An 18,334-nucleotide genomic window follows, 5' to 3' on the forward strand; every position below is an offset into this window, starting at 1 on the left:
TTTTCTACGAAACTAACCTAGTATTAAAATTGTTGGCATAAATGTCAGCGTTAACATTTCATTATCTTATAATATTTACTTTTATTTTTACTTATTTTGCAGATTTATATTATGTTTTTAGTTGTTGTTTTTTTTTTGTCTACGTAATCTATGTCCACCCTTCCGAGCCTGGGTACATAGTTGTCACGCCTCTGGGTGGGATGCAAACGTTTTCAGAGAGAAGTCCAGACGTCTACAAGCTGGTGAGAGGAATGTCAGGCTAATGAACAAAATCTTAAGCCGGTAATGTTTATATACAAGAGAGAAAGAGCTGGAGCTAAGACTGTCGAAGTTAAACATTGGTTTTTTATTGTTGTGTACCCAATGCGGTAAGAGACGGAGTGGCCTAGCTGTAAGTCTCGAGTTCGAATCCGGGTTAAAAACAGTAGACAGTCCATAAGCAAAGTAAAGGCGGCTGGACATAGTGCTGACCACACTACCCTTCATAGACCGTCATGTTTGGAAGAAAAACTATAATTTACTTTTACCGTGAAGAGAGAGAAAAAGAAAAAAAAACACGTAGTACAGATATAGCATTAGATGTTCAATATAAGGAATAAAAACTGAACAAAACGTGAAGTTTTACATTGCCAGATTTTTATTTTTTTAATTTTACGATTCATTGATATTTTATATTTTAAATGTTTGAATCCAAAAGTCACTTGACAAGCTTCGTTGGACGTGAGCACCACCTGCTGATTAGCACTCATCTGCTCTTATTAGTGCAGCTTCCTTGGGAGATAAGGTGTATGTTGTCGTCTGGCTTGCGGCAGCTGGCGACATTCAGATGGCAGAGGTTGCTGTAGGTGACCCCGTCACTGCCGCATACAGGATTGTATTCAAATGTACAGACACGCGGGCAGTTCTTGCACTCACCCTTGTAGTCGACCTTTACCTGATCCTCTGGTTTCTTGTCGCAGTTGGCTAGCATTAAGTAGCACTCGTTGGAGTATGTCTCGCCGTCGGTACCGCAAACCGGGCGCAAGACCGCTAGACAAGCAAACGAACACTTATCGTCTGCGTCGCGCTGCCCGTAGGCTGTTTAAGAAATCCAAAAGCAAAGGGTTAATAAGACATAATTAATATGATTTTTTTTCAAAAGCTTACACTGCGTCCAGGACAGCATTATGAAAACTGTCATTGATGCGAACGTAATCCAACACCTTCATATCCTGTGAACTCTAGTCTTTAATTAATCAAGTTTTTTAATTGAAATATTCTACAGCACTATAAAAAGCATTTTAAATTAAGCACCTTTAAGCTTAATTATTTGAAATAAATGTTTCTATATACGTTGCATGACCTAGTAAAAAGTGCATTGGTACGTGATTTCAGCGGAAGAGAATGAGAAAATAATCCACCGGCTAGGCTTATGCAACCTTCCCAAGTTTGGCCTAATGATGTCATCTTAAAGCGGATTGAAATATTAGCAATACTTCGTTAGGACGTGATTGATGTACGAAATCTTAAATGTCCAATCAACATACGTATTCATACAAAAACAAGTGTTACTAGTTGAAAAAGTATACTTTGAAAAAAAGAACGCTAATTATAGAATTTTTTTTTCAAATGTAAACTTGTGTATCTTGCACCTTTGTATGTAATACACCTCTACATATGCAAATGCTGATGAAATATGTGAACAATAGACAAAATTCCTCTACTTACCAACGCCTAGGACCAGAGCAAGGAAAAATACAGAGTTCATGTCTGAAAGTATAACAAAGACGTGTCACTTTACTAAAGGAATGTCTTCTTTTAAACAATGTATATGCTCAACATATTTTGAACTGTAAGTAGAATGTATAAATACGTGTTTAAGTCATAATAACTCCCTGAGTCCACCCATCGTAAGGGAAAATAAATTCGGCTGTGCATTGTACTGACCACACTATCTCTTCATATGCCGAGGTCCCTCTTGTGTCTTGACCAAGAACGGGAAAAGATTATGATACAAAAAATAAATTATTTGTGACTAAGTTGTCTGCAGTCAATAGGGCTGGTAAGTAGGTCACCAACCAGTTCTATGGCTCATGCAGTTTTTATTGAGCCGTAGAACTGGTTTGTGACTTTCTTACCAGCCCTATTGTGAAGGGACGGCACTTCTCTCTGTGTGAAACATTAGATCAGTACATGAGAAAACATAAACCGGTCTTGTCTCCTGTTGTTTACAATATGACTTGTGTTTCCTCTAGGCAAAGATGACATTGTGGCCTAACGGTAAACCATTAGCCTGTTGACACCAAAGTCTCGAGTTCAAATCCGGTTGAGTCCACCCAACTTTAACTAACGTTATTTACAGTAAAGGCGTCTTGGCATATCCCTTCATATGCCGACATCAAAAACATATGAACTCTACTTTATCTACCCAATGATCGTTAGGTCCATAGAAAATCTTTACTTTTATCCTCTTAGTAAAAAACAAACAATCAAGTTCAGGCTTTTCAATGTGACCAAATATTTTGTACCCAATCTAACGAAGTATAAAAGTTTCTCAACTGTTTACATGCGAATGAATTGTTGACGTTCTGATGTCCACTCGCTGTATTTAAGTAAACACTACAGAAGAGATTATCATTTTAACCCAAAGACGTCTCGTCAGCCTTCCACAGCTAGGTTGATCAAAGTCGTCTAACTCATCTCTGATTAGTTAAGTCATAAATCAATCAGTTATGGGTAGATTGAAGTCATGTACACACCAGATTTGTGTAGACGTATTTACACATCAGAGTTTGGTATAGCTAAGACATGGTCAGACTGAAGTCATATACATGTCAGATGTGTGTAGACTTGATATATGTACCCATCAGAGATGGGTTAAATTCACATCATTTAAACATTAGAGATTAGTAGCTGGGTTATATTCAAATCATGTACACATCAAATCTGTAAAGTCTTGAACTCGATACCCATTAAAGGTGTATTACGTCAGGTATCTATTAAACCTAAATTATGCCAGGTACCTATTAGAGCTGGGTAGACTCGAGTCTTCATAAAATCATGATGGTGCAATGCCACAAAAAGATTAGCCGTACCTTACCTTGCTCAGTGCTAGCTGGCTCAATGAAATGTCTCCAGGGGGGTACCGCTATTACTTTTAAGCCTTAGCCTAGAGCCTCAGCTAATTAATTCGTTGTTTATTCGTTTGTTTATCCGTTGTTTATTCATTAACTTTGTTGCACACTTCAGCATTTTCATTAAGCGGTTCTCAAATCTTGTAAGTACTCGGTAAGGTTTTGTTGAAATTCAATCGATATTTAAATTACATGCATTACGAATTTTAAAGTATATCTTTTAAAACATAAACGTGCCTAAAACAATAGTTGACGATTAATTTAAAAATGTATTGGGGCAAATTAATTTATTTTTGAAAATGTTTACTTGGCAGATTTTACAATTGTAGCCTACAATGTAAAGACGCTGTTATAAGCTAAAACTTTCAATTGAGTTTAGGTATAACACATTTAGGGTATATTTATTTAGCCGAACTCTATAATCTAATAAATGTTATGGATATTAATAACTGATGGACCACTGAGTTTAAATTTTGTTCATGTGATCAATGCAGTTTTTCTTTTAGTTCCGCTGGTAATCAAAACTTAACAAAGTAAACTCGTTGACATTTAAGGGTTATGCACTAATCCATTGAGGACCGCTGTTTTTCTAGTTGAAAGTTATCGAAGTGTTTTTGCAAGAAAGTGATCGATACGTTCCCTTTTAGGTTTTAAATTTAGTTTTAGAAAACAACTGCATTTAGAAAATACAGCTATATAATAATAAAATGTTACTGACGAAAATGCTAATTGCTGTTTTTCGGTAGTGTGTATTTGAAAAACATAGAGGTGTGTGTTTGATGTAGAATGGAAACCCAAGAATGAGTGTGACTAGTTTTTGCAAGCTTTTATTTAGTTCGCAACGTCTGTTTGAGACAAATCTTGTTACTCAACTTTGACCCATTTCTAATGTAGCTATTTCGTTCAAACTTTCAAGATACGTTCCACTTTGATGACATATGAAGTCAATTTAGTTTTTAATCTACTTAGAGGCTTAATTAGTCATTCAAATTAATTAACGGTTTTGACACTTAAGGAGATTACAAAATTAAATCACTCAATAGATTATTATATTCAATAACTGAAGGGGTGATAATTAACTATGCGCAATCGCCCTAACTGTCTGGTGAGCTGTTGTTCAAGAGAATGTTTACAATCGTTGAGCCGGTCGATCAAATGATGGCTACTAGAGGCAGATAATAAAGTTTTTTTAAACGATTTGAAACTAAGGGGAGGCTACATGATTTAGAGCTTGCTATCGTCTGTAAAATATGATCAGGGGCGGCTGCTTGCATGAGGCACACAATGGTCTTTTGGATATCGCGTGCTACTGATTGTGTTTTAAGGGAAATATTTTTAGTCGTGACGACTTCATAAATTAGGAATCACTAAAAAGCAGAAAATAAAACAAATATTTTAAAAAAAAACTTTTAAGTATAGCAACAAGCTTTTAAATGAGCGGAAAAAATTAAAACTAATTCGCTTTCTCTCATAAAAGCTTTGGAGCTCACAGTAGCTGTTGTAGCCGCTGTTGGAATAGGTGTTCCCGTCACTGCCACACACAGGCGAGTAAAGTAAAGGACAGGTCTTGTCTGTATTTTTAGGAAATAAAGATCCAGCACTTAGTAAGATAAATTTAGATATCAGCCATGCAAAGAACTCCATTGTAATATTCTATAAAATATATACATTTTTTATACAAATAATTATACACATTATGAGACGGCTTGGCCAAAGTGGTTAGAGTGCCAGACTGCTAACCCGAAAGTGTCGAGTTCGAATTCGGTCAAAGTCAGTAGAACGTCCCTGAGTCCACCCAGCTCTAATGGGTACCGAACTCAAATTGGGGAATGTAAAGGCAGCAGAGCAATGTCCTGACCAAATTTTCCAATTATATGCTGAGGTCAAGAAACATATGTATGCTACTTCATCTGCCCAATGGATTGCTAAGTTTAAAGAATATTCTTTATTTAACTATACACATTAACATTTTTTGGAAAAAGTATATATTTTCTATATAAATTATATAAATTTCATTTCTATCGGGGGGGGGGGGGGGGGGGGGGGCGAAGAGATGCCTGGAAGAAACTCTGCCAGCACTACGTGTAAAACTTAAAAAAAAAAAACCAGAGCCCAACATGATATGGAGCAAAGAATCCGGCTAAAAATAAATCATAACGTAATTGACATGGACTCAACCAGGAGAGAAATAGAGGGATATGTCTTTTAGAATAGAGGGAGATGTCATTTAGAATAGAGGGAGATGTCATCTAGAATAGAGGGAGATGTCATTTAGAGTAGAGGGAGATGTCATTTAGAATAGAGGGAGATGTAATTTAGAATAGATTCGATGTCATTTAGAATAGATGGAGATGTCATTTAGAATAGAGGGAGATGTCATTTAGACGTGGAGGAGAGGGATGGATAAGGTGTTGACCTGAGGCAAACAATAGCATAAACTTTGCCAGCTCGCCCAGGTCTGGGAGGTTTGGTGGAGTTGTCTTGTTGTTTATGCCCTACAGGGAGGCATAGTAAAGTTTTTTTTTCTGCCCTAAGCCTTACGGGGAGGCATTGTGAATTTTTAAAAATTGTTTCATATTAATCCACAGGAGCCACTACGATTAAACTAGTAAGTTGATCCAAATGCACAATAAGCAGTTAGATAAATATTTAACTGTATCAGAAACACGTCTGGTACTTCTACTGACCTATTGCAAGCACCAACATCAGGATAATTATATGCACGTATCATGTCTGAAGAAAACATTTTATATATATATATATATATATATATATATATATATATATATATATATATATATATATATATAACTATTTTACTCATATATTTAGGAGAAAATTGTCTCTTATAAAGATTAGATTATACACAATTACACAATCACAAAATCACACACTCACGTTATAGTTGACTATATACTTTTAAAAGCTTAATAAACTATTTCTATTTACTAGACCGTAAAAAAGGTTGCACTGATCATTAAAGACAGCAGCTTTCACTTACCTGTAATACTTTCTAGCCGTTTGTTGAATCAAACCTTCGTGAAAACCTCTACACAACTCGTTTGTTTGAAGGTAATTGCAGGATGTTGCTAAATTAGTTAAAATTTAATTAATATTCGTTTTTCTTCAACAGACTAATTCTCAAGCTAGAGAATTTCAGGATATTTTTCTTAAATATAAAAAATTAAACCGCATAGACAAAACAACTTGCACCACCCTTCTACTTAAAAAATAATTACAAATTAAAAAAAGCTTTTTTTTAAATATATTGTATGTAATGTATTATTGTGTCATTTTGTAATACATGTATGAAATGCATCATAACATGAGAACATTATCATGCTTCTTTTTAATTCGATTAGAGTTAAAATGATACTACACATTGCGAAATACGGCGAATAAACACACGATTAATATGTGGTCTTTTAATTTAAATCAACAGCCTTGTAAGTTAAGCTAGATTATCGTGCGATTGTCTATACTAGAAGTTTAAGTATATGACTTAACTGTTATCAAGAAAAAAGAGTTTCCTGACAATCTTGATACTTTGAGGATCACTGCAGCGCGATGTGTGTTCTGCTTGTTTAACCACCCTCAAGCAAACTAATTTAATCTAAATTGATTAACCAAATTTTAGTTTAATAGTCAGAAAAACGGTTTAAAAAATACAACTTCATAAATTACGTGTCTGTGTAAGAGTGAGTGACACAATTTGGTCAAGTTTCCCTAAAAATAGCAACGCAGGTTGGACTTCGATACTTCACACCTGTGGCCAAGGCCATTCTATTTATTTTTATAACGTTGTTTTGTTGTTGTAAAACATGCAACACGCAAGAAATTAAGACAGCGTCTAATTTTGTTGAAGTCGAGTCAACTCATGTTTTATAAACAAATATTTTCATGGGTTTTATTTAACGTAAGGTATTAAAAACTAGTAACAAACGCATTCAATATAGATGTGATGAAGTAACGTGGTTTTAGGCCTATTTTAAACTGAAATACTTCTGATCTTATGTTGTTGAACTCTGTTGATATACTGTTTATTGATTATCGGTAATTAATTAAGCTAATGATCAGTGGACGGTTAACACAAAGGACATTTAAAGATGTTTATTTATTTCACAAATACGACATGCTTGCAAAATAAAATTACTCAAATAACATTTCGGAAACTCTCTAATTATTGTTTTCTAAACGATGGGCTCGAATTCACTTAAGACACACAGATCATTTTTTTATCATGAGTCTAAAATTATATATGCAAATTATTTCTTTCTTTTTTAATGATGGGATAAACTTAAGGTATGCACATGACTGTTAACTATTGCTAAAACTAGCAGTAGTCACGAGAGCATCGACTGAAGCTTAGACATATAACTGACAATTTAGACAGTAAACATACATGTGCTGTGCAATTAAAAAAACATAAACAACAATATTTTTAAAAACTCTAATAGTCTACGTTTTAGTTAAAAGACGAAGATGCAAATAACCCACCTTAACTATTGTGTTAAACGTTTATTTATAGAGGTTGAATATCGCCATATGACTAATTGAAAATATTGAACAAACAAATTCAATTGTTATCAAGGAGAGATTCCTTATTTTCTGGATATTTTCATGATCACTGCATGACGTTGATGGTAGACCAGTGTTTAGCTGGTCAATGCAAGATCAAATCAACTCTTATTAGTTTTAGATTTAATTTTAATTAAATTCTCACGAAATCAGTAAACCAGTAGGCCTGTATAAATTTGTGATAAAGATGGAAGATCTTAATTCGTTCACATTTTAATAAGCTATTATCAAGTTCACAAAATCTGTCTTTCTAATTAGTAAAAGCTTGAGACATTACCACGCTCACAATAGCGAGATGTGTACAATCCCTATTAAATTTTAGTAGTACCATCATATTTTGCTATTATGTACAATCTTTTATTCAATTTTAGTAGTACCATCATATTTTGCTGTTGGCTACAATTTTCTTTTACATTTTATTAGTACTATCATGGTGTGTACAATCCTCTGTTTACTTTAAATAGAATCATCATCTATCACAATCCTCTCATAGCTTTCTGAAGTATCATATATTACAGTTGCAAAAAGTTTATTACTGGGGGTCATCCATTTATTATGGACGCTTGGCAATCATAGTTGGGGGGGGGAGGGATTAAATCACAGTGGACGTCTACATGTTTGCTAAACCGAAAAAGTCTCGAGTTCGAACCCTCGGGCAGATGAGGCTCGTTAGCTGTGGAAAGCCACTCTTCTAGGAGAGTCAACTCCAAAATTAAACAACTGCTGCCTTGTAGTTTGTTCTTGGTTGGACAAAGGCTATGGAAGCAAATCCAAAAAGAAAAGCAGGCTGAAATCGGAGTCAATGGCCTCAATGGCGCATAACCAGTTGACACGTAACGCTTAATTGTGTTGGAGGCATGGTCGAGTCGGCAAAAAGCTCATGGTTGATAAATTCGAACAAAAGTCTCGAGTTCAAACCCACTGGCAGATAAATCTCGATCCCCTCCAACACTAATAATTAAGAACGAAGAAGAAGAAGTCTACATGTTAAATTAAATTTTAAGTACTCACATTTTCAAACAAACGAAAACCTGATATCCTTTATTTAAGTATTTAACTTTTAAGACGGCAGTGTTTGTGTTTTTATAATTAAACGCAGCTCAACGGGTCAATACATAACTGGGTCACCCATACATTATATTGTAAGATACAATAAACGGCGTCATAATGTTTTTTACTATTTTATCGCGTCCCGTCCCGCCCCTCCCCTTAGCCTTAAATATTGTCACCAAATATCAGAATCTAAGACCTCAAATGACGGCACACAAAGTCTACCACCCATCTAGATTCTAAAATATTTATCAAAACTTGGCCGGCATCAAGAAGATCTAGGTTGAACATTTTTTATTCAAAATTACAACAACAAGTTTAATCTTCCCTTCTCTATGTGCAATCCATCCCCTTTTGCTGGCTTTTATGTCCTTATCTATTTGCTTTTTTGTGTCATGCCACATATCTTTTTTACCCTTGATCTTGAAGATCTGTCTGTAATAGTGTTGGTAACCCTTCAGTTCTCCGAAATTTAAAGCAATACTGTTATAACATTTGTGTTGTAGATTCTTATCTTGTTCTGGAGTTACTCAACTCGATCATGAATACATGAGTGGGGAGATAACCTGAATAGAATTGATATTCTTGTTATATCGTTTGTCTCCCCTTTTGATCCTAGTGCTTCAAATTGCAACATAAAAGATTTAATTTACAGAACCCTGAATTTTGTTTTTATGTAGTGTCTGTAACGATGCGTATAGAAAAGTAATTCCCCAATAACAGAGCCTAACTTTTTATATTGATGACGTATAGGACCACACCTAATACTTACGTCTTTTTACATAATAGGCAATCGTCTTATAGCGGTAAGGTAAATAATACTGAGTAGTGCTACAATTGTAACATATACCGGAACATACATACATATGTTACTACTAATTTTAGTACTCATTGTCTGGCGTTGTAATGTAATGAAAGTCTGTTTAAATATATTTACAGTTTTAAAAAAAAAAACTTTAAAATGAATGCTTTGTTCTACGAAACTAACCTAGTATCAAAATTGATGGCATAAGTGTCAGCGTTAACATTTTATTATCTTATTATAATTACTTATATTTTTACTTATTTTGCAGATTTATATTATGTTTTTAGTTATTTTGTTTAAAATACATAATCAATGTCCACCTTTCCGAGCCTTGGTACATAGTTGTCACGCCTCTGGGTGGGACGGAAAAGTTCTCATAGATAAGTCCAGATGTTTAGTAGCTGGTGAGAGAAATGCCAGGCTAATGAACAAAATCTTAAGCCGATAATGTTTATATACAAGAGAGAAAGAGCTGGAGCTAAGACTGTCGAAGTTAAACGTTGGTTTAATTGGTTGTGTGCCCAATGCGGTAAGAGATGGAGTGGCTTAGCTGTAAGTCTCGAGTTCGAATCCGGGTTAAAAACAGTAGAGGCGGCAAAGTAAAGGCGGCTGGACATAGTGCTGAACACACTACCCTTCATAGACCGTCATGTTTGGAAGAAAAACTATAATTTACTTTTACCGTGGAGACAGAGAAATAGAAAAAAAAACGTAGTACAGATATAGCATTAGATGTTCAATATAAGGAATAAAAACTGAACAAAACGTGAAGTTTTACATTGCCAGATTTTTATTTTTTTAAATTTTACGATTCATTGATATTTTATATTTTAAATGTTTAAATCCAAAAGTCACTTGACAAGCTTCGTTGGACGTGAGCACCACCTGCTGATTAGCACTCATCTGCTCTTATTAGTGCAGCTTCCTTGGGAGATAAAGTGGATGTTGTCGTCTGGGTTGCGGCAGCTGGCGACATTCAGATGGCAGAGGTTGCTGTAGGTGACCCCGTCACTGCCGCATACAGGTTCGTATTCGAGTGTACAGACACGCGGGCAGTTCTTGCACTCCCCCTTGTAGTCGACCTGCACCTGGTCCTCTGGTTTCTTGTAGCAGTTGTCTAGCTTTAAATAGCACTCGTTGGAGTAAGTCTTGCCGTCGGTACCGCAAACCGGGTCCAAGACCGCTAGACAAGCAAACGAACACTTATCGTCTGCGTCGTGCTGCCCGTAGGCTGTTTAAGAAATCCAAAAGCAAAGGGTTAATAAGACATAATTGATATAATATTTTTTTCAAATGCTTACACTGCGCCCAGGACAGCATTATGAAAACTGTCATTGATGCGAATGTAATCCAACACCTTCATATCCTGTGAACTCTAGTCTTTAAAAAAAAATCATAAAAAACGTTTTAATAACAAGCTTTTATGTAATGATGCACTAAAAAGTAGAAAATAAATTATAGACTACTATTTAAATAACTATAAAGAAAAGCGTGGGTCACTTTAGTATCTATTGGATACCTTTACTAATGTTAAGGAAGACACACACGCTTTTCTTTATAGTTATTTAAATAGTAGTCTATAATTTATTTTCTACTTTTTAGTGCATCATTACATAAAAGCTTGTTATTAAAACGTTTTTTATGAATTTTTTTTTCAGTACTTTACATGTTTTATTTACAATAGAGTTACATGACTAAAAACCATTGCGCGCCTACTGAACATCACGTTCAGTAGGCGCGCAATGGTTTTTGAACGCAGCCATTACGTGATGGCGCAGCTATTGAAGATGATGACGCGTGTGGTGTGGTTGGCTAGACATGCCTACTAATTCGGTCCAAATTTTTATTAATTCATAAAAAATTAATTAGGCATCCAATTAAGTCAAATTTAGTTTCAGATTGCATTGTTTTCATGTCTTGACCCACGTGCAAACTGTGAATCGTGTCGGTCAAGTAGAACTGTCCGAATTTTCACTCCTGCGTTTCCGTCTAGACTGACGACTAACGACTGACGACAGAGGAAGTGAGTTAAATAAAAGCTTGTAAAAATTAAAGTTTTTTAATTGAAATATTCTACAGCACTATAAAAAGCATTTTAAATTAAGCACCTTTCAGCTTAATTATTTGAAATAAATGTTTCGATATACGTTGCATGACCTAGTAAAAAGTGCATTGGTACGTGATTTCAGCGGAAGAGAATGAGAAAATAATCCACAGGCTAGGTTTAGGCAACCTTCCCAAGTTTGGCCTAATGATGTCATCTTAAACAGAGTTTCTTCCAGGCATCTCTTCGGGGGGGCGAAGCCCCCCCGAAAAATTTTTACCGCCCCCCAGAACGAAATGAAATTTATATAATTTATATAGAAAATATATACTTTTAACAGTGTCCGCCCCCCAAAGAAAGTTTACCGCCCCCCCCGAAGATTTCTAGTGCCCCCCCCCCCCGGAGAAAAAAGTCTGGAAGAAACACTGATCTTAAAGCGGATTGAAATATTAGCAATACTTCGTTAGGACGTGATTGATGTACGAAATCTTAAAAGTCCAATCAACATACGTATTCATACAAAAACAAGTGTTACTAGTTGAAAAAGTATACTTTGAAAAAAAGAACGCTAATTATAGAATTTTTTTTTCAAATGTAAACTTGTGTATCTTGCACCTTTGTATGTAATACACCTCTACATATGCAAATGCTGATGAAATATGTGAACAATAGACAAAATTCCTCTACTTACCAACGCCTAGGACCAGAGCAAGGAAAAATACAGAGTTCATGTCTGAAAGTATAACAAAGACGTGTCACATTACTAAAGGAATGTCTTCCTTGAAACAATGTATATGCTCAACATATTTTGAACTGTAAGTAGAATGTATAAATACGTGTTTAAGTCATAATAACTCCCTGAGTCCACCCATCTCTGATGGGTACCTCACTATCGTAAGGGAAAATAAATTCGGCTGTGCATTGTACTGACCACACTATCTCTTCATATGCCGAGGTCCCTCTTGTGTCTTGACCACGAAAGGGAAAAGATTATGATACAAAAAATAAATTATTTGTGACTAAGTTGTCTGCAGTCAATAGGGCTGGTAAGTAGGTCACCAACCAGTTCTATGGCTCATGCAGGTTTTATTGAGCCGTAGAACTGGTTGGTGACTTTCTTCCCAGCCCTATTGTGAAGGGACGGCACTTCTCTCTATGTGAAATATTAGATCAGTACACGAGAAAACATAAACCGGTCTTGTCTCCTGTTGTTTACAATATGACTTGTGTTTCCTCTAGGCAAAGATGAAGAGATTACAGAAGAGATTATCATTTTAACCCAAAGACATCTCGTCAGCCTTCCACAGCTAGGTTGATCAAAGTCGTCTAACTCATCTCTGATTAGTTAAGTCATAAATCAATCAGTTATGGGTAGATTTAAGTCATGTACACACCAGATTTGTTTAGACGTATTTACACATCATAGTTTGGTATAGCTAAGACATGGTCAGACTGAAGTCATATACATGTCAGATGTGTATAGACTTGATCTATGTACCCATCAGAGATGGGTTAAATTCACATCATTTAAACATTAGAGATTAGTAGCTGGGTTATATTCAAATCATGTACACATCAAATCTGTAAAGTCTTGAACCCTGTACCCATTAAAGCTGTATTACGTCAGGTACCTATTAAACCTAAATTATGCCAGGTACCAATTAGAGCTGGGTAGACTCGAGTCTACATATAATCATGATGGTTCAATGTCACAAAAAGATTAGCCGTACCTTACCTTGCTCAGTGCTAGCTGGCTCAATGAAATGTCTCCAGGGGGGTACCGCTGTTACTTTTAAGCCGTAGCCTAGAGCCTCAGCTAATTAATTGGTTGTTTATTCGTTTGTTTATCTGTTGTTTAATCATTAACTTTGTTGCACACTTCAGCATTTTCATTAAGCGGTTCTCAAATCTTGTAAGTACTCGGTAAGGTTGTGTTGAAATTCCAACGACATTTAAATTACATGCATTACGAATTTTTAAAGTATATCTTTTAAATTAAAAACTTGCCTAAAACAATAGTTGACGATTAATTTAAAAACGCATAAGGGCAAATTAATTTATTTTAAAAAAATGTTGATTTAGCAGATTTTAAAAGTGTACAGTGCACGTGAAAAGACGCTGTTATCAGCTAAACCTTTCAACTGAGTGTAGATATAACATACTTAGGGGTACATTTATTCAGCCGAACCTCTATAATCTGATAAATGTTATGGATATTAATAACTGATGGACTACTGAGTTTAAATTTTGTTCATGTGATCAATGCAGTTTTTCTCAACTTTGACCCACTTCTAATGTAGCGATTTCGTTCAAACTTTCAAGATACGTTCCACTTTGATGACATATGAAGTCAATTTAGTTTTTAATCTACTTAGATGCTTATTTAGTCATTCAAATTAATTCAAATTAATTAGCGGTTTTGACACTTAAGGAGATTACAAAATTAAATCACTCAATAGATTATTATATTCAACGAGCCGACCCGCGGCATATCATACGCCGCTATTTATTTGTTGTTTTTTCTACTTTTCAGTAATTCATAATTTGTGAATTCGACAGTACCAATGCTGCCACTGAAAATATTTGCTTTAAAACACTAAACCCCCATCCCCCCCCCCCGTGAAAGCAGCCTCCTCTTAGTTACCTCCTCTAAGTTTAAAATAGTTTCAAACGGAATTATCTGCCCCTAATAGTCGTCACCAAACTTAACATTTAGCGTGAACTACAACTCACCTGACCGTGTGAGGGGGGTGGGGGTGGGGGGTGGGGGTGGTAGCGGTAGAGAGGAAGAGAGGGGACTGCAAGGCGCGCGCTTGCAGCTTGTTTTCTAACGGCTCCCAGAAGAGAATTATATATATAGATAACTGAAGGAGTGATAATTAACTATACCCAATCGCCCTAACTGTCTGGTGAGCTGTTGTTCACGAGAATGTGTACAATCGTTGAACCGGTCGATCAAATGATGGCTACTAGGGGCAGATAATAAATTTTTTTTTAAACGATTTAAAACTAAGGGGAGGCTACATGATTTAGAGCTTGCTATCGTCTGTAAAATATGATCAAGGGCGGCTGCTTGCACGAGGCATACTATGGTCTTTTGGATATCGCGTGCTACTGATGGTGTTTTAAGGCAAATATTTTTAGTCGTGACGACTTTATAAATTAGGAATCACTAAAAAGCAGAAAATAAAACAAATATTAAAAAAAACTTTTAAGTATAGCAACAAGCTTTTAAATGCGCGGAAAAAAATTAAAACTAATTTGCTTTCTCTCATAAAAGCTTTATACAAATAATTATACACATTATGAGACGGCTTGGCCAAAGTGGTTAGAGGGCCAGACTGCTAACCCGAAAGTGTCGAGTTCGATTTCTGTCAAAGTCAGTAGAACGTCCCTGAGTCCACCCAGCTCTGATGGGTACCGAACTCAAGTTGGGGAATGTAAAGGCAGCTGAGCAATGTCCTGACCACATTTTCCAATTATATGCTGAGGTCAAGAAACATATGAATGCTACTTCATATGCCCAATGGATTGCTAAGTTTAAAGAATATTCTTTATTTAACTATACACATTAACATTTTTTGGAAAAAGTATATATTTTCTATATAAATTATATAAATTTCATTTCTATCGGGGGTGGAGGAGGGTGTGGGGGGGGGGGGGGGCGAAGAGATGCCTGGAAGAAAATCTGTCACCACTTCATGTAAAACTTAAAAAAAACCAGAGCCCAACATGATATGGAGCAAAGAATCCGGCCAAAAATAAATCATAACGTAATTGACATGGACTCAACCAGAAGAGAAATAGAGGGAGATGTCATTTAGAATAGAGGGAGATGTCATTTAGAATAGAGGGAGATGTCATTTAGACGTGGAGGAGAGGGATGGATAAGGTGTTGACCTGAGGCAAACAATAGCATAAACTTCGCCAGATCGCCCAGGTCTGGGAGGTTTGGTGGAGTTGTCTTGTTGTTTATGCCCTACAGGGAGGCATAGTAAAGTTGTTTTTTTTTCTGCCCTAAGCCTTACGGGGAGGCATTGTGAATTTTTAAAAATTGTTTCATATTAATCCACAGGAGCCACTACGATTAAGCTAGTAAGTTGATCCAAATGCACAATAGCAGTTAGATAAACATTTAACTGTATCAGAAACACGTCTGGTACTTCTACTGACCTATTGCAAGCACCAACATCAGGATAATTATATGCACGTATCATGTCTGAAGAAAAAATTATATTGTTACGGTCAAAGCCCGAAGTGCGGCCAAACCCCGGATTGGCCGGCCAATCCGCGCATTGGCCGGCTCTCTTGGCCAAAGCCCGAAGAACTTAGCACTAAGATCGTATTTCGTACATTGGCCGGCCAATGCGCGCACTGGCCGGGACGTACTGGCCAAAGTCCGAAGCGCTTAAACTTGACAGCGTATTTTGTACATTGACCGGCCAATGCGCGCACTGGCCGGGATGTCCTGGCCAATGTTCTATCTAGACTAAGTTGTGATCGCATTTTCATTATTCTGGGTGCGTTTTCATTGAGAGTAACGTATTGTTTAGCTCTTGTTTGTGTATCATTCTATATGCAAGTCGACATGGATCAAAAGGGCCGTCAGACCATGAGACAGACATAGCAGATGGCTGTCAAAAGAATAAAATGTAAATCCATGTTATTTTCCATATATGCGCTATCGATAAAATAGTTACTGAGGAAGATCTTGAGAACATTGAACAAGAAATGGAGGTTGCCATAAATGCAACGACATCCTCAGCTAACACATCTACTGGCATGACAGAATGCCCAATAATGTGGCCAACAGATTCTATATAGTTTGTGAAAAACATTGTAGTGCAGCTCATTCTTTTGGATCCTGTGGCAACGATGTCCATGCTATTTGTGGAATACCCAATGAAGCAGACGAAGGGTACGCAGGGAACATTACCTGCAGATTGTGTCACAAAAAACAAGCCATCATGGAACACAGATCAGCAGCTCATACTGGCTTGCAAACTCAAGGTGCTAAGATGCTTAAAACATCAAATACAAAATTTAAAGATGGTGAAGTGGGTGACAATGTACGCATCCGTTTTCCAGATGTTGACAGAGGTCACGGTGATCCCCGAAGCGTGATTGCAGTTGTCATTAGCGTCGAGGGCGGTTTCTACAAATTAGGAACGGAACATGGTGTTCTAAAACAACTGTATGCTAGTAGTGAGTTTTCAATTCTTCACGAAAAACTGCTCTTATTGTCGTCAGTTGACACTGAGGAAAATTCACTACGAACCATCGCATCTTCACAATCATTGACTTGGGGCCAAGGCTACACTCGCTGCAATTGCACAACTAAGTGCACAACAAATCGCTGCAAGTGTAAAAATAACAAGCTGCTATATCATTCTAAATGCCATAAAAGTTCAACTTGTTGTAACAAGTGATAATATTGATAGATTTAGACTATAGTACAATAAAAAATGTGAATGTTTCTGTCATTTACTTTAATAAATAATCAATAAAGACTTAATTTCATGATCCTTACGGCATAAAAAAAAATCTGCTCATGATCTTCTAATTCGGACTTTGGCCGGTCGTCCCTAACCAGATGATCTTCTAATTAAGACTTTGGCCGGTCCACCATGGCCAGTCTGTGGATTGGCCGGCCAAAGGCCGAAATCAAGCAAAGTTTCGGACTTTGACCGATCTATGGGAGGCGATATTGGCCAATGCGCGGATTGGCCGGCCAATCCTAGCATTGGCCGACTTCGGGCTTTGACCGTAACATATATATATATATATATATATATATATATATATATATATATATATATATATATATATATATATATAACTATTTTACTCATATATTTAGGAGAAAATTGTCTCTTTTCTTTTAGGCTATAAAAATCATTTTAAAAATACAAAATAAAGTTGTTTGATGAGCCATATAGCAATTGATAAAGATTAGATTATACACAATCACACAATCACACAATTACGTTATAGTTGACTATATACTTTTTAAAGCTTAATAAACTATTTATATTGACTAGACCGTAAAAAAGCTTGCACTGATCATTAAAGACAGCAGCTTTCACTTACCTGTAATACTTTCTAGCCGTTTGTTGTATCAAAACTTCGTGAAAACCTCTACACATCTCGTTTGTTTGAAGGTAATTGCAGGATGTTGCTAAATCAGTTAAAATTTAAATAATATTTGTTTTTCTTCAGCAGACTGATTCTCAAGCTAGAGAATTTCAGGATATTTTTCTTAGATATGAAAAACTAAACCGCATAGACAAAACAACTTGCACCAGCCTTCTACATAAAAAATAATTACAAATTCAAAAAAGCTTTGTTTTAAATATATTGTATGTAATTTATTATTGTGTCTTGACATTTTGTAATACATGTAAGAAATGCATCAAAACATGAGAACATTATCATGCTTCTTTTTAATTCGATTAAAGTTAAAATGATACTAGACATTGCGAAATACCACGATTAAACACACGATTAATACGTGTGAGATGGTCAATTAATTTAAATCAACAGCCTTGTAAGTTAAGCTAGATTAACGTTCGATTGTCTACACTATAAGTATATGACTTAACTGTTACTATTTAACGAATGATTTTCGATAATCTACGCTATGTGACTAAACACTTGCTATATAACGTGTTCTTGTCTATAATGTGGCTATGTGACTTAGCACTAGCTACATAACGTGTGATTGGCGTAGGTGTTTGCAGAGTT

The 18,334-nt window shown here is 36.0% G+C and overlaps 2 protein-coding genes across 5 annotated transcripts; both read right to left on the bottom strand.

The window, feature by feature from the left end:
• Positions 1-619: 619 nt before the first annotated feature.
• Positions 620-3,197, bottom strand: LOC131950213 (turripeptide Lol9.1). Of its 3 annotated transcripts, none has more exons than XM_059312277.1 (3): positions 3,080-3,197; positions 1,708-1,749; positions 620-1,077 (listed from the first exon to the last, which is right to left on the bottom strand). In XM_059312277.1, exons 2-3 carry the CDS (start codon positions 1,745-1,747, stop codon positions 746-748), a joined length of 372 nt encoding a protein of 123 aa, XP_059168260.1. In that variant the 5' UTR covers positions 1,748-1,749; positions 3,080-3,197; the 3' UTR covers positions 620-745. The 3 variants fall into 3 exon arrangements, with proteins under 3 accessions (XP_059168260.1, XP_059168269.1, XP_059168276.1); XM_059312286.1 differs by having other exon boundaries at positions 3,075-3,166; XM_059312293.1 differs by lacking the exon at positions 3,080-3,197 and adding an exon at positions 1,927-1,948.
• Positions 3,198-10,315: 7,118 nt separating this feature from the next.
• LOC131950231 (turripeptide Lol9.1-like) lies at positions 10,316-13,414 on the bottom strand. 2 transcript variants are annotated; one of them, XM_059312304.1, is made up of 3 exons: positions 13,326-13,414; positions 12,282-12,323; positions 10,316-10,777 (listed from the first exon to the last, which is right to left on the bottom strand). In XM_059312304.1, exons 2-3 carry the CDS (start codon positions 12,319-12,321, stop codon positions 10,446-10,448), a joined length of 372 nt encoding a protein of 123 aa, XP_059168287.1. In that variant the 5' UTR covers positions 12,322-12,323; positions 13,326-13,414; the 3' UTR covers positions 10,316-10,445. The 2 variants fall into 2 exon arrangements, with proteins under 2 accessions (XP_059168287.1, XP_059168295.1); XM_059312312.1 differs by having other exon boundaries at positions 13,321-13,413.
• Between the last annotated feature and the right edge of the window lie 4,920 nt (positions 13,415-18,334).

Source organism: Physella acuta, unplaced genomic scaffold (assembly GCF_028476545.2).
Source record: "Physella acuta isolate Inbredline_101_S28 unplaced genomic scaffold, ASM2847654v3 ptg000063l, whole genome shotgun sequence".
Classification (NCBI taxonomy): Eukaryota; Metazoa; Mollusca; class Gastropoda; family Physidae; genus Physella; species Physella acuta.